At 40.7% G+C, this 23,967-nt stretch overlaps 1 protein-coding gene across 1 annotated transcript in view; it reads right to left on the bottom strand.

The window, feature by feature from the left end:
- Positions 1-21,688, bottom strand: part of ATP1B3 (ATPase Na+/K+ transporting subunit beta 3) — a 34,632-nt gene extending 12,944 nt beyond the window's left edge. The window contains exons 1-3 of the mRNA XM_043874569.1: positions 21,352-21,688; positions 5,764-5,892; positions 2,808-2,915 (exon numbers count right to left, since the gene is read on the bottom strand). Coding sequence (XP_043730504.1) covers positions 2,808-2,915; positions 5,764-5,892; positions 21,352-21,460 — 346 coding nt within the window. The 5' untranslated portion in view covers positions 21,461-21,688. The remainder of the gene's footprint in view (positions 1-2,807; positions 2,916-5,763; positions 5,893-21,351) is intronic.
- Positions 21,689-23,967: the final 2,279 nt, after the last annotated feature.

Genomic DNA, 23,967 nt, shown 5'->3' with positions numbered 1-23,967 from the left:
TACAAAGTTATTTGAGAACATATGCCACCAAAACTAGAGAGTAAATAAAGAATAACAAAGCAGGAGCCAAGAAACAGTGAATCCAATTCAAAAGTGATCAAATGAAGTCCCGAAATGATAGCTGGGTGGTAGATGCCTGAACAGAAACCAGTGCAGACTGCAGCAATGGGAAAGACTTAGGAAGGAGTTTTGCAGCAAAAAGGACTTAAGAGAATACCTCATATGACAATATACAAATATAAGTTAGACAAGAAGTCTCTAGAGATGGTAGACTGTAATGTAAAGACAAGTATAAAAAGCCAACCAATAAAGAAAATAACTTAGTAGTTCAATTACTTTTGAATTGAGAACAGGGGGACGTCTGAGGCATGTGAGCAAAATCCTCATCTAACATAAAAGGAAGTAAAGACAGTGTATAAAAGTGGTAAATCAAGAACTAGCAGGAATATAAAACTTTTAAAGATAAGAAGGGGACTTCCTTGGTGGTCCAGAAGTTAAGAACCCAGCTTGCAGTGCAGGGGGCACGGCTTTGATCCCTGGTTGGGGAACTACGATCCCACGTGCTGTGGAACAACTAAGCCTGTGTGCACAATTAAAACCCAATGCAGCCAAACAAATAAAATTTAAATTAAAAAAATAAGAAAAATTTTGTAAGAAAAAGTTCAAAAGCATTAAGTTATTTCCTGTTGAAAATATATCCAGAATCAGATAATTTTTCACAGTCTCCAATGCTCCAATTCCAAGCCATGATCTCCAACTCACGTGGGTGACTGCAATGGGCTTTTGACTAGCCTCCTTGGTTCCTCACCTAGAATCTAGTCTCAAAATACAGCCTGAGTGATCCTGAGTGTATGAGATGTTATTTTCTGCATAAGAACTTCCATCTTGTTCGCTGTGAAAGTCAAAGAACTGAACGACAGCCTCCAAGGCCTCCCTGACCTCAACCCCCTAGTACATTCTCCCCACTTACTCCATCCAGCCCCTCTGGCTTCCCTGACGAACTTTTAACACACTGGACCTTGTAAGCCTCAGGGCCTTCCCACCTACTGCTAGTTACATGGCTAGTTCCCTCATTCTCAGAGTTTTCCTCAAACATTCCCCTTTCAGTGAGGCCTTCCCAGGCCACTCTGTTTAAAATTGTGATTCTCTTAACTCTATTTCCTTTCTTTGCCTTATTTTCCCTCACAGCACTTATTACTTTCTAACATACCACTAGGTCATAAAAACTCCAGAACTCAGAAAATTTTCATTTGTTCACTGATGGAAATTAGAGTGCTTAACATACACACAAAAAGCACCTTCTCTGCTGAATAAAGCATCAAACAGGACTGCAGCTAGAACGGAGTAGGGCAGGGAACTACTGTCCTAATTATAGGGCTTTCTTTACTATTTGTTTTTTAAACCATGAATTATGCTTTCACAAAACATCTCTATTTAAATAATAAGTATATATTTAACTATCAAAGAAAAGAGATTTAGGAAGGTAGCTATTAGAAGGTACAGGATTCAAAAGGTTTTTAAGATGGGAGCTGAGGATTTTTGCATGTTGACTGAAGGAATCCAACAGAGAAGCTAAATGTATACGAGCAAGATCAGTAATTAGCACAATGTTTCTGAGGCAGCGAGAGTGGACAGGTGGACAGAGAGAAGAGGAAGGGCAGCTTCCCTTGCCAGAGCAAGAGGAATATCACAGCTGCAGGAACCTGGCGAGTCTCCTCTTGAGTATTTCTATTTTCTCTTGAATCAGGAAACCAGATTATATGAAGAAAGTGCGTTAAAGGGTTGGGGAGGTAAGGAGCTAGTTTTGAGTAGAGGTTGGAAATAATCCCTTCAGAGAATTTCAGCAGGTCTTCCAGGCAGTAGACTGGGGCCATTTGAGGGAGGTGATCAAGTATTCACAGTGTTACTTAGTTCTCAGAGGGCAGGCTGGAAGGAAGGGCTCCATCTAGGAATTACACGGCTTCTTCGACTTGCAAATGGACTAAGAGGCAAAGGATTTTAGAGTACTAGCTTCTATAACATTGAAATGAAAAACTATGGGACTGATAAGCTTGACCAGCAGAGAAGCTGAGAGTGGAGAGGTTGGAATAAAATAAAAGGGGTTGGTGAACTGGAAGTCCCAAAAGGCAGACAAATAGGGCAAGTTACACCAGCAAAGGAGAAGGTGATACAGGGAGCTTCATCAGTAATCTTGGCAATGGGGTCCTACACCTTCTAAGGAGCAACCACAGGGGAGAGTGGCTGAGGAAGAGCTGCCTATTCATTCAAATGCTAATACCACAGAGTTCGTGGAAAGCAAAATGCAGAGAAAACTGGGCTATTCGAAAGCTTTACAAATTAGTCGCTTCGAAAAACTCACAACTGGTAAGACTTTTTTTAGTGATAAAACACCATTCCTTGTCCTCACACAAGCACTACTTTGGCTCCAAAGACCCAAATACTTAAGAGACAAGATTTATAATATAGTTTTGCTCTTTGGTCAAATGCTATTTGATTTAATGCAGGTATAAATGTTATGCCTCAATGGACTTACTCATGTACTTTTTATATAAGGTAGATTTAAAAAATAAATAAATAAAATCAACTACCCATTAGGTTTAGACCTCCATGCTTTCCAGAAGTTAGAATATAAAATAATCATAAATTCCTCATGAATAATCATAAATTCTCCTTCCCAGTCCTCTCTTTAGCAGAGAGAGAGATAAAGGCAGAACTCTAAGAACAATGTTTTTTAAAGTAATCATAATTTGGTACTAGTTTCTGTAACAACTAAAATCTTTTACCTTACTCTAAAAAATCATACTTACGCTTTAGAAATTTCTTAAGGTCATCAATGTACCCTTGATAGGATTCTGAATCAGACAGGCTGAATGAAAAATCCAACGCAGACACTGGTTTTGGAAAAACCATAAGTCCTAAAGAGATAAGAGAAAACGGGGGAAATTAACTGTAGCAAATTCCCTTCTCTCTTTCCTTCTCCTTACACTCTTATCTCTAAAAAGGAAGGTCTTAATAAATTATGTGGACATTGTGTTCACAGGTAGATTGAGAGAACCACCAAGAACTCCCCACTTATGTCTGACTACAAAAAGACATCTAAAAGGAAAGAATCCCAAAGTCTTCAATGTCACTTCAGCCAATGCCAATTAGAAACCACCTCTGAATCTTAGAACTGCTCTGGTCCTTAGTGAAAAGACACAAGTTTTACTTTGTATTTTCTACATTCATTTTCTATTCAGTGTTTTTAGGGTTTGCCAATTTGTCATTAATATGGAGAAAATTTTAGCAAATCGAAGTCTAAGCACTTTTGTCACTGAAATCACAGCTCTATGGAAACATTCATAAAGAAAGCGAACCTTATTCAACGAAAGAGGACTATACAATTTAAAATCTATAGTTCAATATTCTTCTTTCAATAATAAACACTGCTCTGTAACTAAAATGTAGTTCTCTCATACTGAATTGGCATATAACCACCAACAATTTCGTATCAGCAATCAACAACTGTGTCTCTAGAATATGTCTGCATGAGTTTATTAACAGAAAATGTAAGCATGTTTATCTGCAACAAACACAATCAGGCTTCCAACTTTAAGCTTGCCTCGATCTAAAAGCATTAGATCTACTTTAAGTCTTTCACAAAAGGCTTAAAATAAAAAAATCCTAAACTTTTCACTAGTCACTCAACATTCCCCATACATCAGTTACTATACATAAAAGTCTTATGTTAAATCTGAAGATAAACAAAAACCAAGGCTATTTTAGTTTTCATTAAAATTTCTCAGACATCTAATTCATATTAGATCAAATCTATGTCTTTTAAATCCTAAATGTTTGCCTGCGTTGATTTGCAAGGCTCTTGAGTTAAACTCAATCTGATGCTAGCCAATGATGATGAAACAATCAATGTTTCAAAAAGGCAGAGCAAGTCTTACTCCATATGTACACAAAAAAGTTCCAATTAGACTGTGCATTCAGTTACTACTTCAACATATCAGATCACTTGGATTTAGATGATCACAACTTTAGCTTCTCTTTGGGAGCTAACTACGCACACTTAAACATAAATCAGGGCTTCAGGGATCTGGTATTCTGGGGGTTATGCCCACAGCCGGAAGCCTGGTGTGCTGCAGTCCACAGGGTCGCAAAGAGCAGGACACAACTTAACGACTGAACAACAACAACACACCCACAGCGTGGTTGTATTAACGTGCTGCACTTATCTTTGCATCCTGTGAGGTAACATAATTTAAAATCCCATGGCAAAACTATAAACCTCTGATTCATTTCACGTTTTCTGAATATTTAAGGAACTCAGTTTAAAACTATATACTTAAACGTATACTGAACACACTTTACTGCTTATATTATTCATGCAACTATAAATGGTTCAATATTTCTGAAATATATCAGCTTATGATCAATAGTAAGGCAGCAAAAGAAATAATTATCTTAGAATTCATGTAGGGAGAAAGAAAACAGGGCTACAATGAGAGATGAGGAAAAAAAAAATCAGCATAAAGCTGGTTCTAGATACATGGTCATAAAGACTAACGGAGTTGTTCATGATATTTTGATAAAAATCAGCTACAGACAAAGGAAAAAAGCTGTCAGAACAAACTGGTTGGGGAAACTGGTTCATTCTCGCTGCTGCTATGGCTGAGAAGTCCATGCAGTGAGCAAGGATCTAGACTAGAGTTCCTCAGCCGTGGTCCTAATGACAGTCTGAATTGGATGAGTCTTTCTTGTGGGGGGTTTTCTCATGCATTGCAGGGATGTTCAGCAACACCAGTAGAACGCCTGCAGCTGTGACAACCGAAAATATCCCCAGAATGGCCCTGGGGGGCAAATCACAGCTGGAACAGAAACAGTGAGGACAGAAACCTCCTGTAGGTTCCCATCTTCCCTGACTTGTGTGCCCACTTTGCCTGCTGCCAAACTGTACTCCTCCACGGAGAGCCATCCCTTCGCTACAATCTCAGGAAGTTGTTCATATTTGTGGGAATCCGCAATACTGGGGCTCTGTGCCTTATTGTTACCTAATTCTACAAAAACTGCCAGCAGCGTGAGGACAAGGCCCATACGCAACAATGAAGGCAGAGCTGGCATTCAAAAACAAACTTTAAAAGGAATAAATATGGGAGGGAGAAAACGTGATTTAAGTAAGTGTTCTAGTCAAGATCTTTTTCTGTACTAAAGTACATTCTCCAGTATCTTAGAGGAATTTTTTTTCCATAAGACAATCAACAGAGAATAAACATATTAAGTGCACACTCATTTTATTCTCTATTAATAGATAATTTAATACTTCTTATAATTTTCCATACTAAGCAATTAAAACCATAAAGCATGTATTTTATAAGACCAATGCTTTAACCCAAGCTAGAGCTGAAATATATATAAGTAAATTACTCAGGGCAAAGTGAAACTGCTACTCAATACTCATAAACATCACTCATAACTATATTCATCAATATGGTTTTACTTTAACTCTCAATATTTATTTCTGCTTACCCTTGGCAAAAGACTCAAGATTTATCAGCCAAGTTTTTGTATCACTGTGTAAATATTAAAGGTCTTTATATCAGCATGTAAATATTAAAGGTCTTAATATCAGCATGTAAATATTAAACAAAATTAAAACTTTCACATTATTTGACTCTGAAATTTAACATCTCCTACCTGCTCTATAATATAGACTTCCAGAGAAGATAAAATATAATCCAATTTTGTTAGAAGCCATAATAATCACAACATAATTACCTGGACTAGGAATCTGGTCACGATATTTTGGAACATCATCATTCAGAGTCTGAAGCATGGCCCACATTGTGAATGAAAAGAGTGCAGCCAGGAACCCATAAAAGACTAGGTAGAAGAGCAAGATCAAACCTGTAAAAGAAAACAAAACTCATAAAACTCGAAGATGTACGCATTGTGTGTGTTTGCCTGTGTGTAACGAGGCCAAGGTGAAAAAGCAAACCAACCATCGCAAGGCTAGGATTCCAAGCTCTGCCATGCACACAGCCAAGTATCTTCATATTCCAAACACTATGAATTTGCCCAAGCAAGGGGTATTTCAGCAGGCGGCACCCACCCATCCTGTGATCCCCTCCTCTCCTCTGATACTTCCAAATACAAGCAGCTTCCACAGATCATATTGATTCAAGATCAGAGCTTGAAAATCCCAGCACATAAGGCAGTGTTTCCCAAAATGAATTTGATGCCCTCTAGAAAGACAGAAGATGATTTTAGGTTGGATAAACTCCCTTTATGAATATGTGACAAACAAAAGAATGAGCGTATCAACCCTGTATTTCAAATTTATCTGCATAAATTTGAGTTAAGCATGCAGAGAAGGCAAGTCATGAAGATGGTTATCAATGAATGAAGTTTAGGAAATACTGGCTGAGTGGAAGCCTCATGCAAAAAATGTGCAGAGAGGACAAGACCAGAACAGGCACTCTGACCCGTGGGACTTGACAACTCCACTGCTAAGCACGAAGCAAGAGCTGGCACACACAAGTTTCAACATAAAGGGCCTAACCTTTTTTTCTTCACAATCTGGAAACACTAAAATCTATCCCAAGCCAGTGATTTCGTTTGTGAACATCTAGAATTATTCTTCTCAAATGTCTATATTCAAAGATCTAACATCGTAAGTAGTCACCATCAAGATTATATGCTACAATACATTGTTAACGTCATACATTTACATTTAAACATTTAAAAACCGATCAAAAAATATTCAATTAATTCCCAGGTATGGCAACAGTAAAGAACACTTAATTCCCCAGAGCTGAATTAACATCAGCTTTATTTTCCAGTCTTAACACAAACTTGTTTATTAATATTTGTCCTTGAAGAAAGGCTAGAGCAGGCGTTCCTAACCTAGGATCTATGGACCCTTTACCTTCACCCATTCCCAGCAAAGATGAACTTCAGAGCTTCTAAGACTTCTATAATAATACATTTCTGAATACATCCATTTTTCTCTGTGGAGTGGCTGTACAATATTCTTGTGATGTTCAAAAGACCCTGTGACCCCAAACAGATTGTGGCAAAAGCTAGATAACTTTCATTTGTTACCTGTAGGCCAGAAAACTGTTAGGGGAAAACAGTTAAAGCAATTTCATCTTAATTCAGACTGGCATTCCCCATCCTCCCACTGCCCCAATTACCAGGAGGCCAAAACAGGGAGCGAAAGGACAGAAGGAGGAAAGGAGCACAGTATGTTCACCTCCAGACAGCTGCACTTCCCTACCACACAGAGCAGTCCTGCTGCAGAAAAACAAAGGAAGTGATCAGTTTACTGTAAGGGAACATGAAAGAGGTAAAGCCCAAAAGCTGGTTTAATGAGATACAGGAGAAAAACCATTCTTTCAGATATGGCTCTTTGTAGGAACTAACAGATAAATCCCTCTACCCAGCAGGCCAGAGCACAAATACATAAATGTAATGAGTGGGGGCTGTGTTCCCACGAAATGTCACTTAACAAAAACAGACAGTCTGAGGCCACAGGAGTTTGTCAACTGATGAAGTCAATACTAAACTGGAAAAATTTAACACAGAAGTGCTAAGAGTTTAGTTATTTAGCAGTGCTTTAAAGTCATCTAAAAGTATTCTTATCACACCATTTTCAATTTTGATTTTCAATTTCCAGGAAAAATAATATAAATGAAATTTATAAAAGCAACAAGCAAATGAGCACATAGCAAACACACAGTTAATCTTTAGTTCTGAGGGCTTCCCTGGTAGCTCAGATGGTAAAGAATCTGCCTGCAATGCAGGAGACCTGGGTTTGATCCCTGGGACGGGGAAGATCCCCTAGAGAAGGGAATAGCTGCCCACTCCAGTATTCTTGCCTGGAGAACTCCATGGACAGAACAGCCCTCCATGGGGTCACAGAGACTAGGTCATGACAGGTCAGTTACAGGCAGGGCAGAGGGGACCTAATAAATGTGCCACGCCTGCCTCAGTGCTGGTTAATGTGAGCAAGGGAAGTCATCAGGCTTCAAGGCCTGGACAATCCACACTCGTTCAACACACTTCGAGACTGTGTGATCTGACTCCCTACTTCTTGCTCAAACTTTCTAGTTATCTAGATACCAGAAAGACTATGTCTTATTTCCAGAGAATTTCAATAAGAAACAACTTACCCTGGGTAAATAAATTAGCAACCTGCTTACAGTTTTAAAAAACCTTTTTTTAAAGCAAAGGCAGGTAAAACTTTTTTAAAAAATCAAGTACATGGACAAGTACAAATTTAAAGTCCTTTGTAAGTTTAAATTTTTATAAGGAGCTATTTATTGAGGTATAATTCACATTTCATTCACTATGAGTAGAAGTGCTTGGTCATATGGTAACCCTGGTTAGTATTTTGAGTTAAGCGCTAGACAGTCTTCCAAAGCAGCTCTAACATCCTACATTCCCACTGGCAGGATTCCAATTTCTTCACATCCTTATCAATACTTCCTAGTGGGTTAACTTGCATTTCCCTAATGACTAATGATGTTGAGCATCTTTTCATGAGCTTATTGGTCATTTGTGTCTTCTTTGGAGAACTATCTATTCAGATCATTGGTCCATTTTTATACTGAATTGCCTTTTTATGAAAGTTCTAACAATTCTTCATACATTACAGACATGAGTCTTTTGTCATATACACGATGTACAACTATTTCCCCCCATTCTGTGGGTTGTCTGTTCACTTTCATGAGAGTGTCCCTTAAAGGAGAAAAGTTCTTAATCACAAGGAAGTCCAATTTACTTTTCTCCTTGGTTGCTTGGTTTTTGGTATTATATCTAAGATACCATTGCCTAAGCCAAAGTTAAAAAGACCTGTAGCTATGTTTTCTTCTAAGAATTCTTAGTTTTAGCTCAAGTTTGGATCTTTGACCCACTGTGTGTTAATTTCTGTACATGGTATGAAGAAGGGAGAACCAAGAACTTCCAGGTGTACAAGCTGGAACCGAGAACTTTCAGATGTTCAAGCTGGATTTAGAAAAGGCAGAGGAACCAGAGATCAAATTGCCAATATCCGTTGGATCATAGAAAAAGCAAGAGAATTCCAGAAAAACATGGGTTTCTGCTTCATTGACTATGCTAACGCCTTTGACTGTGTGGATCACAACAAACTGTGGAAAATTCTTAAAGAGATGATAATACCAGACCACCTTAGCTGCTTCCTGAGAAACCTGTGTGCAGGTCAAGAAGCAACAGTTAGAACCGGATGTGGAACAACAGACTGCAGACTGGTTCCAAACTGGCAAGTACATCAAGGAGTACATCTAAGCTGTATACTGTCACTCTGTTTATTTAACTTATATGAAGAGTACACCATGCAAAATGCCAGGCTGGAAGAAGCACAAGCTGGAATCAAGATTGCCAGGAGAAAATATCAACAATCTCAGATATTACCACTCTAAGAGCAGGAAGTGAAGAAGAATGGAAGAGCTTATTGATAAGAATGAAAGATGAGCGTGGAAAAGCTGGCTTAAAACTCAACATTCAAAAAACTAAGTTCATGGCATCTGGTCTTATCATTTCCATTTCATGGCAAATAAAATAGGCTTGGGTGGGGGGGGGGGGGGGAGGCCCGCACGCAGTGGAAGCAGTGACAGATTTTCTTTTCTTGGGCTCCAAAACCACTGCGACTGAATAACAGCAAAGAAAGAATTCAATTACATTGTTTTGCATATCAATTTCCTGCTGTCCCAGGACCACTTGTTTAAAAATCATTTGTTCCTAACTGAAAGAATTTTCTTAAACTAATTTAGCACATTGCTGTTGTTCAGTCGCTAAGTCCGGTCAGACTCTTTGTGACCCCATGGACTGCAGCACACCAGGCTCTTCCACTGTCTCCTGGAGGTGTCTCAAATTCATGTTCACTGAGTCTGTGATGCTATCTAACCCATCTCATCCTGTGCTGCCCCAATCTTCTTTTTGCCTTCGAACTATTTCTATAATTAAAAATACATGTGTGTATATACACATACACTCAAATTTTATATATTTATAAAAAAAAATATGGTAGTATAAAAAATATTAAACAAGATTAAATAACTTGCCTAAGATTAACCTACCAATAAGAGAAACACCCAGACCAGTACCTCTCCATGTGGCACCTTACCTGGTCTGCTCTCCCTGGGAGCCTCAAGCTATTATCTTTTGCAATCAAAACTCCCTTTCTCTTAAGGGCATCATGCAAGCATTCTGTGTTACTTTAGGTGACAAAAATTTACATGGAATAAGGTATCTGTTCCTGTTCTCCAAGAGTCCAGTTACAAGCGACAGACATATAAACAAAGAGAAAGAATTAACTGTCTCTAACAGGAAGAGGAAGGAAAGGATTTCATCAGAGAAGGACTTCCAGAAAAAAGCAAGTTGGCTCACCAAAATGGAGACCAGGAGGGCGCTCTGGGCCAAAGACTAGAGGACTCCACAGCAAGAGCAGCCAGGTGAGTTTAACTTCGCGACCCCGCCCCCACACACCCCCCACTGGTGCCCAGCAACTAAACATGCACACACACGCCCCACCCTGGTGCCCATCAGCTACCAACAGCAGCAGAACCATCTACTCTTTCACAGGAGCAGGGAGCATGGCGGGGGGGGGGGGGGGGGGGCTGGGATTTAAAAACTGGCCAAAGGTACTGGATGGGTTGATAAACATCTCAAGGAGTGGAGGGAATCTCCATACCTCAACCAGGTCTTGGGTACCTCTGCCTCATCCCTGAATGCTGTAACAGGAAAGTCTAAATACAAAGAAGAGGTGCAGAGAACCAATAATTACCAAATATTTGAGGAAAAAACTAATCCAGTGCAACAAAGAAAGTATAACAAAAATTTACAAAGTGGACTTCCTACATAACCTTTGACTTAAAAAAACAAAACATGAAATATTCAAAATACAAAACAATAGTGCAGCCAAAGCAGAACACAAGGAAAATCCAGGGATTTCCCTGGTGGCCCAGTGGCAAAGACTCCATGCTCTCAGTTCAGGAGTCCTGGGTTTGATCCCTGGTCAGGGAACTAGTTCCCACATGCCGCAGTTAAGACCTGGCAGAGCCAAATAAATAAATAAATGTTAAAAAAAAAGAAAAAAAAGGAAAATCCATAGCTTTATATGAACTCACTAAAAAAACCCCAAGACTAACAAAAAAAAGTCAGGTTTTAAATTCAAGACTAAAATAAATTTAAGGGAAAGTAAGAGAGATTTAAGATACTATCACAAGCTAATGGAAACAAATGCATTTAATTTGATCAATAAAACCAGTTTCCAACTAGTAAACTAGAGAATAAATGAAATATATGATTTTGTGAGAAAAGAAACATTTGCAAATCAGAAGTTTTTACAAAACAATTAACAGAGCTCTCTATTCCTAAAAGAGATACCACATCCAAATGGTTTTAGTTAGTTCTCCCAATTTTCAAAAAACAGATTCTTTTTCTTTACATAAGCTATCTCTTTTGGATGCTCCATGCATTACCTAAATCTTTATAAGGCTAGCACCCTCCAGACACCAAAACTAAACAGCCAGTAGTTACACAAGTCTCACACATTATATTTTATTTTACAAATGCTTACATAGAGCTTACATATTATAGTGTGATAATAACAAAGGAACAAAGATATAGATTAGTAACAAAACACAATATCCAAGAAAGGATCCATGTAAAATGCACGTAAAAAAGTTGGCATTTCAAATCAGTGAGGAAATGATGATTGATTATTCAATATACTTTGGGATAAGTGGTCGGGAACAGTGTATAAAAGATTGTTAAATTTGTAATAATATTTATTTAAACAAGTACAATTTTTAGAAGAATTAAGTGAACAGGCATAAACCTCACCTAGATTCTACATATTTACTACCTATCTATTCAATAATTACGATCTATTTTTTTAGGCATTTCAAGTTGCAGATGTTAGTACACTTAACCCCTGAAACACTTCAACATGCATATTAACTAAAACTGAGGGGAAAATTACACTCAGTGAAATATACGAATCTCCAAAGTACTGTAACATGGATTTTTGACAAATGCAGTCACCTCTATGATACAAACTGCTATCAAGATACAGAACATTGCCATCACGCTATAAAGTTCTCTCATGCCCCTTCCCAGTCAATCCCCAGGACATCCTAGAGGCAGGCACTGTTCTGGGCTTTTTTCCAGCATAGGTAAGTACTGCTTGATTTAGAATTTCAAAGAAATGAAATGATATAGTACTTTCTCTTCAGTAAAGCTTATTTTCTGCTTAGCCTAACTGTAGGAATCACTCACGTTTTCCATTATCTGTAGTTTGTTTTTTTGGGGGGGACTGTTGAGTAGTATTCCACTTTGTGGACACTGGTTTGTTTATCCATTCTACTGAGCACCTGGGCAGTTTCCAGTTTGAAGCTACTATGAATATTTTCATGTATTTCTGTGGACATATGCTTTCATTTCTCTTGGCTAAATATCTAGAACTGCTGGGGCATGAGGTAAGTGTATATTTTCTTTTGTAGGAAACTGTCAGACTTTTATCCAAAGGATATGCCACATATGTTTTAAAAAGTATCATAGGTAACAGTGATTACCCAGGGAAGAAACTGAGGATGAGAGTGGACTTACTGACCACTCACTGTAAAAATTCAAATAATGAAGTGACTTTTGTTATATGAAAAGAACAAAGCCAAGAGTTCACACATTTAAGACCCCATTCAGTTTTCTTGGATTAGCCTATACTGACCACTAACTTCTAAAGCATAGCTCAGCAAATCTCAGCTGCTCCCTGTTTTTGTAAATAAAATACTGAAACACAGTTAGGCCACTAGTTTACATATTGTTTAAGGCCATTTCAAGCTACTAATAGCAGAAGTGAGTAGTTGTAAGACACTGCCTGGCTGGCAGAAACTAAAATATTACCTGGTCCTTTGAAGAAAAAGTTTGCGGCCTCCAGTTCAAAAGGCTTTGTTTTTCATTCCAAAGTGACACCTGAAACTATCTCATGCAGCTCTTCCCTTAAAGAAGAAACTGAGACCAAAAGATTTTTTTTTTTTAACAACTTATCTAAGCTTAGACAGAGATGTAGAATTCTAATTCAGGTCTATATTCTGAGTCCTAGGTCTGATCATCTCAGTATACTGGTAAACTTCTAAACTTATCAAGTAAAAACACATATGGCCCATAGGCTCACTTTGACTATAATGCCCTATCTGGAAACTCAAAATGAATTAGAAATTTAGTGGAATATAAAGAATCATGATAAGCTGAGGGGAATTATGAACAAGTTTCTCCACAAACAAGACTTTCACAGTATGGAGCTATGTCAATTAATCCACAATACTCTCAACTTCATTTAGCCCAACAAACAGGTGAATCACAAGTGGAAACTGACTAAATGACAATTTATCAAAAAAAAGAAAACTTAAGTGTTTACTATGTGCTAGATGCTGTAGGGCTACATGCACCTGCAAGTCCTGCTCCGTGAGAACATCCAGTTAGTAGAAGCAACATATATAAACAACTCTGATCCAGGGTACAAAGTTTTTAGGTGTCACAGATGATAATGTGGTATCCTTGTCATCTGGGCAAGTCAGAGAAGGCTTGTGGCAGAGCTGGCCCTAGATGCAGGAATCAGGGAAGAATTTACGATGCAGTGAATGGCACGGGAGAGGGAATGAGCAGGGCACTCTAGGCCCAGGGGCCTTAGATATAGCCATTTGGCTATGACACAGTGGTATGTGGGGTATGTGGTATAAAACGACAGATTATTTAAGGTTGGAAATATAGTTCTAAGCCAACATGTAATACACCTGGAATACCAGGCTATCTGGAACTGATTTAAACCTGAAAGCAGTGGGGATCCAAACACTTCTGGGATATGGGGAGTACCCTGATCAAAGCTGCAGCCTTAGAAATTAATCTGAAATAGGGCGGTTGTACTAGTTTAGATCACAGTAATTCCAACTGATGCCCAGGATCTTTCTGGGACTGCACCAGAAGTTAAGAGCCCACCTTCCCCAGTCAACAACACTACACTTCTTTTTCAGCAGCAGATAAAGGTTGGAAAGCCAATGGCCCCATTTAAGCTTGGAACAATTTTGAGAGAAAGTTAAAAAAGATCTTCAATTCATCTGGTCCTTCAAGTTTTTTTCATCAGAGAATTTACAAGAAAAGACACTACCAGATCCTTAAAAAGTGGGGCAGGGTTGGTGGGAATGTTAAGGGCTATGCAATTTGCAACAGGTGGTTAGCATTAAGAATGCCAGGAAAAACAAGCACCCTGGGCTTCCTCTGAATGTGTGTGTGTTCACAAGATACTGCAGGGTGGGGTGAGGTGAGTGAGTGGCGAGAAGGTCAGAGTAAATTCATTCCCGGATTAACTGCAGCAGTGGTAAGGAGCTGTGGTCACCAAGAGATTCTAAAAATGTTACGGAAGTAGGACTGTGCCTAGTGACTGTCTTCAAGAATTGCAAACACAGAAGTAACTCAGAACTCCAATGGAAGAAGGGGAAAGAGCTCTGTTTATCAGTTGATTAATAAGGTAGTGGAGCTGTCTAAGCCTCACTCTCAGATTTGTGGGATATGCAAGAAGCAACTGGCATCTGAGAGATGTTAACCAAGAAGTAAAATTTGTCAGCAATTTTTGCAGTTGTTTTGAGATGAAGAAAATGAAGAGAAAACAAAGCCAAACACAGTGCCTGGGAAACATACTTTAGGAAACAAGAGAATCAGAAAAAGACTGGTTAGAGACGTATGGAGTAGGAGTAAGGACCACTTTTTACGGGCCAGACACTGACAACAGGCCAGAAACTGCCAAAAGAAAAGTACCTCACTGTGGACAAGGGTCTATTCCTTAGCATGGCATCACCAAATACTAGGAGTAAGTTGTACCTAAGCACCAGCTCCACCAATGGCTCAGTAACAAAGTTTAAACAGATATGGGGAGGTTGTTAAAAGTCAGAGAATTATTTTCAAAAATATTACTAGTTAAATAGCACCTGTAGGGAGAAGAAGACACTATTAAATAAACCCTCATTAAATCTGAGAGCAGATAAGTTTAAAAAGAAAAAGCCTCTAGGAAGTTCTCATAAGAGCCATAAGAAGCTAAACAGAGCAATAAAACAGGACGCAGGAGACCGGACAATAACCCTGGTTCTGTTATTCTAATCAGTTGCACGACCTAGGCATGTCAAACTCAGCCGACTCTCCCATGAGAAAGTTAAATGGAAACTTTTTCTGAACACTAAACTATGAAATCCAACAAGTGTGGTAGAAAAAAAAAAAAAAAGGAAAATGCTCAAATATCGAGTAAATCTTTATGCAATCATATACTAAAACCAAACACACTGAAAAGTGTTGCAGAAGACTAATTACATTTAATTAGACTGGGAATATTTCACAATACTGCTCATTCATTCAATCAATTTTTACTACATTCCCACTAAGTGCAAGCAATAGGTTAGGTGTTAGGGAATTCCAGAGGAGTAAGATGTGAATAAGAAGCTTCAGCCTAACAAATGGATTATGAAAGCATAAATGCTCTACTAGAAAAAGGTATCACTGGATACACTGGAGCACTTGACACAGTCTCAAGGCAAAAAATGATTCAAAAATGTTTACCAGAGATCAGGCTGTCAAAGCTGACATCTGAGTAACTAGGTCAAGGTGAAGGAAGGAAGGGTTCAGAATCTAGGAGACAGGCCCAAAAGTGATGGGAGAGAACTACGTAGAATAGTAGATGACAAGAGAGAAATATGCCAAGACTGCAAATAGCCTGCATATGATGCTAAGGAGCCTGAGGACAACAGAGATTTACATGAAGAGGTGGCTGTGAAACAGCCCACTAAAGATTTCTGACAGGCGATCTTTAAAGATTCCAACAGGTTATAAGAACACAAAAAGCCTTAGGGACCAGAAATGCAGTTTGTAAGTCCCAACATAGATACCATACCTAAAGTCACCAGAAACCTAAGTTCTAGCAGAGTGTGTGGATGGTCGCCAAAGAGGTGATGGAGAGCGCCAAGGATACCCCCAACACATCAACCTCTAAGAAAGAGGCAGAGGAGTAAAAACCACTCCCCTTAAATTTTAAGTGATAAAACCAGGTAGCTAACTGTACATTTTCACTTATTATATATTTAAAAAAACTGTATACATAGGAAAATGTTAACAATGGTTATTCTATGCAGTCCAAGACGACAGATTTTACTTCAAAATCAATGTAATGAATGCCTAATTAGAAAATAATGAATTTATCTTCCAAAGTAAATTTTGTTGTTCTTTTATGACACAATTTCTTCTTTAAAAATGCTAGGTTAGTAGAGGCTTCATCCTAATGGAAATGCTAGAAGTCTATAAAGGGGGAGGGGAAGGGGAACAGATATCCCCCAAGAGTAACCTTCACTTTTAAAAATTATTGTACACATGGTTTTTTTCCCCCTTTTCATACAGTTGTACTGCCAAGTACTTTGGCACATTGTAATAAAATTGTTTGGAAAATAAAAGCGTTAAATGGTCTTTTAAATATGATGATACACCACAGTGAAGATGTTACAAAGGACAGGAGGGTTTTTTTAAGCTGCTTTTAATAAAACTAATTCTAAAGCTGCAAATTCAAAATTTCAAAGAAATCAAATTATTTTGGGGGCGAGGGGAGGCTGCTCTGTAACACAGTAAAGCGCGTACTACTGTAACCACATAGCCTGGTGGGCTACAGTCCTTGGGATCAGAGCCAGACAACTTAGCAACTGTGCAGGCCCCACACTATTATTACAGGTATCTGGACTACAACACACACACTCACGCTCCCTTCCACCATCAACCCAGGAAGGGCTGCCTCCAGCCAGGTGATGGCTCCGTTAGCCTTCGCTCTTGCTGCGGCCACACCCACCACGTGACCTTCATTTAGTCAGCCCACAGGGTGATCAAGTCCTGTTACTTTCCAACAGTGCAAGTTTTGGTAAAGTTTCTTTGATACAACATTCCACCAGACAAAGAATACCTTACAAAACTGGGAAAATAAACACACTTGCCTTCTCCCCTACAGTCAAACACACAAGACTGGGATGGAGCCTGATCTCCAAAGCAGAGCATTTACTGACGCATGACCCAGAGTGGGAGCAGGTGATCGAAAGAAACTGCAACTCACGGGCCTACAATGAAAGAGAAGCATGTGAACAAAATGTAGGTGTTAGTAGTTTTAGTCCAGAATCCTGACCCTGCTTGGAATCAGTACCTTGAGTTTTAGATTAACATTAAAGCATCTACTGAGAGAGAACCTCAATGAAGGCCAAAGAAGCCCACAGGCAGATGTCATTAAATGACATCATGTCACGGGTTTCCCTGGTGGCTCAGATGGTAAAGAGTCTGCTTGCAATGCAGGAGACCCAGGTTCGATCCCTGGGTTAGGAAGATCCACTGGAGAAGGAAATGGCTACCCTCCCCAGTATTCTTGCCTGGAGAATCCCATGCAGAGGAATCTGGCGGGCTACAGTCCCTGGGGTCACAAAGAGTTGGACACAACTGAGCAACTGACATTTTCACGGCATAGTTTAAAAAACAACCTCTGGTCTTGGAGGGAGTCTGAAGGCCAAGGATTCTATCACTAGCTGAGTAAATTCTGACAGATCAGATCTGTGGGTTCAACTGTCTCATCTATGAAATGAGGGTATAGGGCTGTATTACTGGCTTTCAAGCTTTTTTTTTTGACTGTGAGCCACCACAAGAAATACATCTTACATCAGGGTATCTGAACATACAAAATACGTAAAGTTTCACCGAAAGACATTTTTGCTTAGAATAAACTCATGAGGCAGAATAAACTGGTAATTTTTCCATTCTATTTCATTATGTTTTAAAACGTTAGTTTCAACACATGGCCCACTGTTTACAATTAAATAACACTAGGTGATCTCTAAACTGTCTTTCACTCTAATTGTATATAATGCATTTAGGTTTAATATTTGCAACATCAGCCACAAGCTGCTAAATTTTCTTTGTCCTGTATTTTCATAAGTGGCGATTACTTATTCCTGATGTGCTCTACTGGCTCAGAAGAATCCGAGCCAGTGAAGAATCAGCCTGTAATGCAGGAGACCCAGATTCGATCCCTGGTTGGGGAAGATCCCTTGGAGAAGGGAATGGTTACTCACTCCAATATTCTTGCCTGTAGAATTCCATGGACAGAGGAGTCTGGTGGGCTACAGTCCATGGGCTAGTAAAGAGTTGGATACAACTGAGCAACTAATACTTTCACTATTCCTGACTTGCCCTTACCTTCAGCCTGGATATCAGCTCTTAGGAACACTTTGATCACCTACATGGTATGCATTAGAAAGCTGTGAAAATGGAATAAAGTACATGTATATAAGCATTCTGAAACTGCTGAAACCAAGTGTAACACATTAGCCAAATATACAAGAAGTTAGTCAAAATCCTCACACAGCTGTTTTAAAGAAGGCAATGACATGGATCATGAGGTATGTTCACTTTATCCCAAATGTAAAGAGCAAGACTGCTTCTTAAATATTAATATATAGTGCACTTGGAAAGGAACCTCACTTGGGACAAATGTGCTGAAGACTTGAATGTAAAAGATGAAATCAGGAAACATCTTAAATGAATGTCTTTATAGAACCCTTGAGGTAGAGAAAGGTTGTCTCTACACGCCAGCAGCCCAGCAAATCTACCCAGTTCAAAAAAAGATGTAATCATCCCCTCCCTCATTATTTCAAAAGCAAAAGAAAACATCTGCACAAATGAGGTTTAAAAAGAAAAAAAAAAAACCTATAACATGCTTTCAGAATATAAAAGGTACATAGATTATCCGCAACCCAGAAATTCCACCAGTAGAAACATATTTCAAGGAAATCAATTTACAAAAATGCACAAGGATTAAAGAATGGGGGAAGGAGGGCCCAGTACATACAATATGCACTGGTTTAAAAAAAAAATGGAATTATTATTTCTATTACCATAGGTATCCCCCATGTATACGTAAGATACATGTTAGACTAAAAAAAAAAAAGTACATCTAACTATACAATAGAATAGCTATTAAATATGATATAGATCTTTATTAATAACACAGGAAGAGGCCCACAATATACTCAAAAGATTATAAAGCAACATTTACTGTATGATCTGTTAAAAAAAAATTAATAACATTATATGCATTAAGTCTGCCCACACATGTACTGATATATGCATAGTGGACTTCTCCAGTTGGGAAGAACCCTTGGAGAAGGGAATGGCTACCCACTCTGGTATCCTTGCCTGGAGAATTCCATGGACAGAGGAGCCCAATGGGCTACACTCCATGGAGTTGCAAAGAGTTGCCCCTACTGAGTGTCTAACAGGGGTAATGAGATCAGGCAACTCACTCAGAAACTGCCTTTCTGATAAAGGAAGGCAAGAGGATAGCCTTCTCCAGGTGGACCCCATGCTTGAGGGAACAGAGGGTTGACAGTTGGATTCCAGCCTACAGGCACCACTCCCCCACGTCTCCTTGGAGTGTCCTTACGCCCGCAGGGATAGGATTACGGATAGTTCTCACCTATTTATGCCTTTCGGTGCTGGCTTACTATTATTACAATAAATGCAGAAATTTACTCTTTGCTGACAATTTCCATTCCCTTCATTCTTCTAAATCTAATCCCAGCTTCACTTGTACTCCTTCCACTGCCCTTACATAATCCTGCATTCTCTGATACCAAATAAAATCTCTACCCCAACAGCACGTAATACAAAGGTTAAGGAGCTTTCATTCAAAAGAAAAGAAATGTCATTCTAACAGAACATGAAGATACTTAGTACTGGAACTGAGAAAGGTAGTCTACACAAATTCATCCCTCTTCACCACTCAAATATTCCTTCAGCAAATAGTACACTCTAAAAACAAAAATAATTGTTTACAGTCCCCCCCCCCATTTAATTCTAAATGCAAGATCTATTTCCTCCTCACACTAGTGGGTTCCCCACAGCCAGCCATTTGAATAAAAATCGTGATTATCATGCTGTGAGGCAAGGCATCTGTAAAATAATACAACCGCTGGACTAGGATTAAAGGACAACTGGGTTCTTTTCTTGGCTCTGTGGAATATGTAATTTTACACAAACAAAATCACCACCTCTCTGGGGCTCATTTTTCTCATCTCTGAAGCAGGGTTTGGGCTAAAAAAAAACCCTCCAAGGCCCCCTTGCAACTTGTGATAGGGCTTTAAGCCGCCTTTCTATTCTGGAAGAGCCGATTTCAGGTAGCAGCAACAGTTATTTCCTAAGTCAGAGCTAATTCACTCTTCATGCTTCTCTTCAAAGTGTCGTGCTCAAATAGTTCTCCAGTCTAGAAATACTCTCACGCAGAAAAGTCTGTCATGACCAACTAACAAAATATTTTTCAAAAGGAAAAAAAATAGGTTTACTTAAGTTTAAAGGAGGGGAGCACTAGTCCTTATTCAGATGTTAACAGTTGTTCCAAAAAAAAGAGGCACCCGAAGGCAGCACCACACTGGTGGATGGTTTAAATATTTCTTTTAAAACAAAGAACCCATGCAGAGGAAAACTGCTAGCAAATACAACCATCACACGTTTGGAAGGCGTAGGGCAAAAAACAAACAAAAAAAAACCCGTGCCTTTCAAGACCGGATTTACTTTCCCCTATTGAAGCACGTTGGTAAGGAAGAAAACCTGTGTCACTAAAAAGGAATTAGGGAGGAAGCGACCTTTTTAAGGGTCTTTTCACTGGACAAATTCAACTGCATTTTCGGATACCGTGTGCTTGTGTGCTTAACACAGTCGTGCAGCCCACACAGTGAACACTCGTTCACACTCTTCCGACCGGCTGGGGTGGCAGCGTGGACGAGTCACAAGATAGCGGCGGGAGTGGAAATTTCCTCTCCCCGGGCGTGGGGCAGGGTCTAGCTTCCCCGACCGCTCGGCGCAGCCGGCCGCCTCCGCCAGGGCCTCTCGGGGCCGGCGCGCTCCGTACAAAGGAGGCCGGGCACTCGGCCCCCACGCGCTCGGGGCTCGGGGCAGCGGTCCCCGGCTTCCGGCGCCGCAGGCCCGGGCTGCACGTGCGCCCGCTCCCAGCCGGGAGGAAGGAACCGGCGGGGGCTACCAGCGGGCGCCGCCGCCTCGCCCGCCCGTCGGCCCCGAGAGAAATGAATGGGGCCGCGCTACTCCTCTGCCGCCGCTGCGGCTCGCGTTCGAGTCTGGCGACCGAGACGAAGACCGCTGCGGGCGGCGGTGGCTCCTGGGGCCCCCACGCGGGGAGCCACCTCCCGCCTTCCCTTCCCACCCGACCCCGCCCGGCGTCCCCGCTAGACCGCGGCCGGCCCGGGTGCCCAACCGCCGCCCGCTCACCCCAGCTCTTGGCGGTGCGCCCCAGGAACTCTCCGGTTGTCCGGTTGTAGATGAAGAGCTTCCACTCGGCCAGGGTCTGGTTGAAGGACTTCTTGTCTGTTTTCGTCATGGTGTGTGTGCCAACTGCGAGAGGAGCGGCGGCCGCGGGGGTGGAAGCGGCGAGGAGCGCGGAGGCGCGTCCCGGCACGAGCGGCGAAGCCCGGCGGCGGCGGCGGCGGCGGCGGAAGGCGCGACGGCACAGGAAACCTTCTCGCTGCGGTGAGCGCTCAAGCGGACTGCGCTGCGCCGCGCAGAGCCGGGGCCGCAGCTCCGGCCGCGGGAGCCTGACGTCTCCGCCCTCCGCAGCCAATCCCCGCGCTGTTCAGGCCCCGCCGCCGCCGCCGCCGCCACCGCCTCCCGCCCGCGGCTGGGCGCAGCCGGACGCGGCGAAGATGCCCCGCCCGTTGCCCCGCCCCCCGCCCCCGCCCCTGCCCCGCCCCGCGGTACCCGGCCGGGCTCCGGGAAGCTCTGGGCTCCCTCATCCCTGGCCGGAGGAAGCGAAAACTGTGCAAAGCAACTTAAAAAAAAAAAATATCACGAGAGCTTAATAAGAAGCAGGTTTATAATGACAAGCAGAAGATGAGCGTCCCTGACCCACAGGTTTCTCAGAAGGAGGACTCTGGGGAGATGCTGCGGGCGACCGGGACCCGGGGTCCCTTCGGTTCCTTGCCTGCTGCGGCGCTGGACGCGAAGAGCGCGGAAACGACTCCAGTCAGCTAAGTCGCCTTCACCGAGAAGGGGACCCCACCCCTCTCTCCGCAAACCGTTTCCAGGCGTTCTCCTCTGGGCTTTATGACGTGACTAAAAGATAGTCGGCTGTAGTTTTTCGTGAAGATGTTTGAGGTACTACATAGCGCTGCTCAGAGAACGCGCTGACTTGGCTCTTTTGAAGGAGTCAACTAGGAATCCTAGGTCAGTGGGGATTTCATCCCAAGTTTGCCGGTATTAAGTAAGTTCAGTATAGTTTTCTCCAGATTTAATTGAATTTATCAATGAAACCAATACACATGTTTTCCTGAAGTTCCTGTCAGCTGTTAAGACCTGCTTTTCGAAAAAAGAAAAGAAAAAAGAAAAAAAAAACCAAAGACCTGCTTTTCTCACTCAGGCTCTACAGGAAATCAATTCTTTCTTTAGTTTGATTCCTAAATAATGTTCCTGACTTTTCATCTTTTCCACAGCATGGTTGCTCCCTTTGGTCAGAGCTGAGGGTGCAGTCGTTATTTTCCTACACGAGGTGGAGCTGAAGAGTACCGAGCTCTGAGACTTGGTGACAGCATGAAAAAATTTAAATGGGAGTTTGGGCAGGAGGTGGGGGTTTGTTTTGTTTTGTTTTTAGAGAACAGAAATGGAGCACCGCCTCTGTTTTATCAGCAAATAAAAATTATCAATGAAGGAATAGCGCACACCTTATTGTTTGGAATGATGCATTATAGTCCATCAGAGAGTTTTAAACAGCCTGCAAATGCGTAAAGGAGTAAGTGGATAACAAAACTCTGGCATTTCTCTTGTTTCCTCACTTTATCTAAGCAAGGAATTATGTCCTTCACAAATTGAAAAGGGATAGAAGAATATATTATTATAAAGTGATTTCCCCCTGTGCTTAGGAAACCTAAATTTATAATTATGACCAAATCCAGTTATTTTGTCGAACCAATGACAGCAATAGATTTGTAGAAGCCTTTTGTAAAGTTTGACATGAAAATGGTATTAGAAAGAGCAAAATATTGTGCACACAAACTAGAATACATCTCTACAGTTCCTAAATAAGGTTGGAAAAGAACTGAGGAATGGAAGTAGTTAACTATTTTTATCTCATTTAAAATCGAACTAGGAATTAGAGGACAGCTAAAATATTGGTAGAGCTGGTAGCAGGCTTTCTAGTTTGGGCAACAGTGAAGATGCAGTCTGTTTGAAATAAAATATAAAGCCATCTGCTTTATTGATTTTGTGTGTGTGTTAACAAGCACACTTCGGGAAATAACCTGGCGCACGCTACAGAAACATGGTAAACAAGAACATTATGAAATAGCATTTCAAAGATATTGAACACTGCCAGATATTTGTAGTTTGTATATTTTTAATGGTCATTAATATGCTTTTCGTACATAATGCTTTTCCAATTAAGTAAGTAAAAATATAATTCAGTAAGTGTTTTCAAAATTCATGCCTAGCTTAGTGTAATAACTAATCCAACCAATTTCAGTTTGGGGAAAAGTTTACATCCTAATTCAAAACACAGCAACTATTTGTTTCTCTGATACATGATTCTTGAGCATTACTTGGAAGAGAATATACTAAGTGTATTGGGGGATATTGGCCCACCAGGTATGAGCAGATGAAATATCAAATTTAATCACAGTATTATTACTTCTAGATGGACTTTACCATACTTAAGTCTCCCTTGTGAAAGCAAAGTTATTTTGGATTTCCCTGGTGGTATAGTGGTAGTCAGGATGGCCCAGTGGTAGTCAGGGTGGCCGAGTTGGAGTAGTAACTCCACTCCAGTATCCTTGCCTGGAATTTTCCATGGACAGAGGAATCTGGTGGGCTGTAGTCCATGGGGTTGCAAACAGTTAG

The sequence above is a fragment of the Cervus elaphus genome, chromosome 19 (genome assembly GCF_910594005.1).
Source record: "Cervus elaphus chromosome 19, mCerEla1.1, whole genome shotgun sequence".
NCBI lineage: Eukaryota > Metazoa > Chordata > Mammalia > Artiodactyla > Cervidae > Cervus > Cervus elaphus.
Note: the sequence above shows the minus strand (reverse complement) of the source record. Positions and strands in the feature narration are given on the sequence as shown.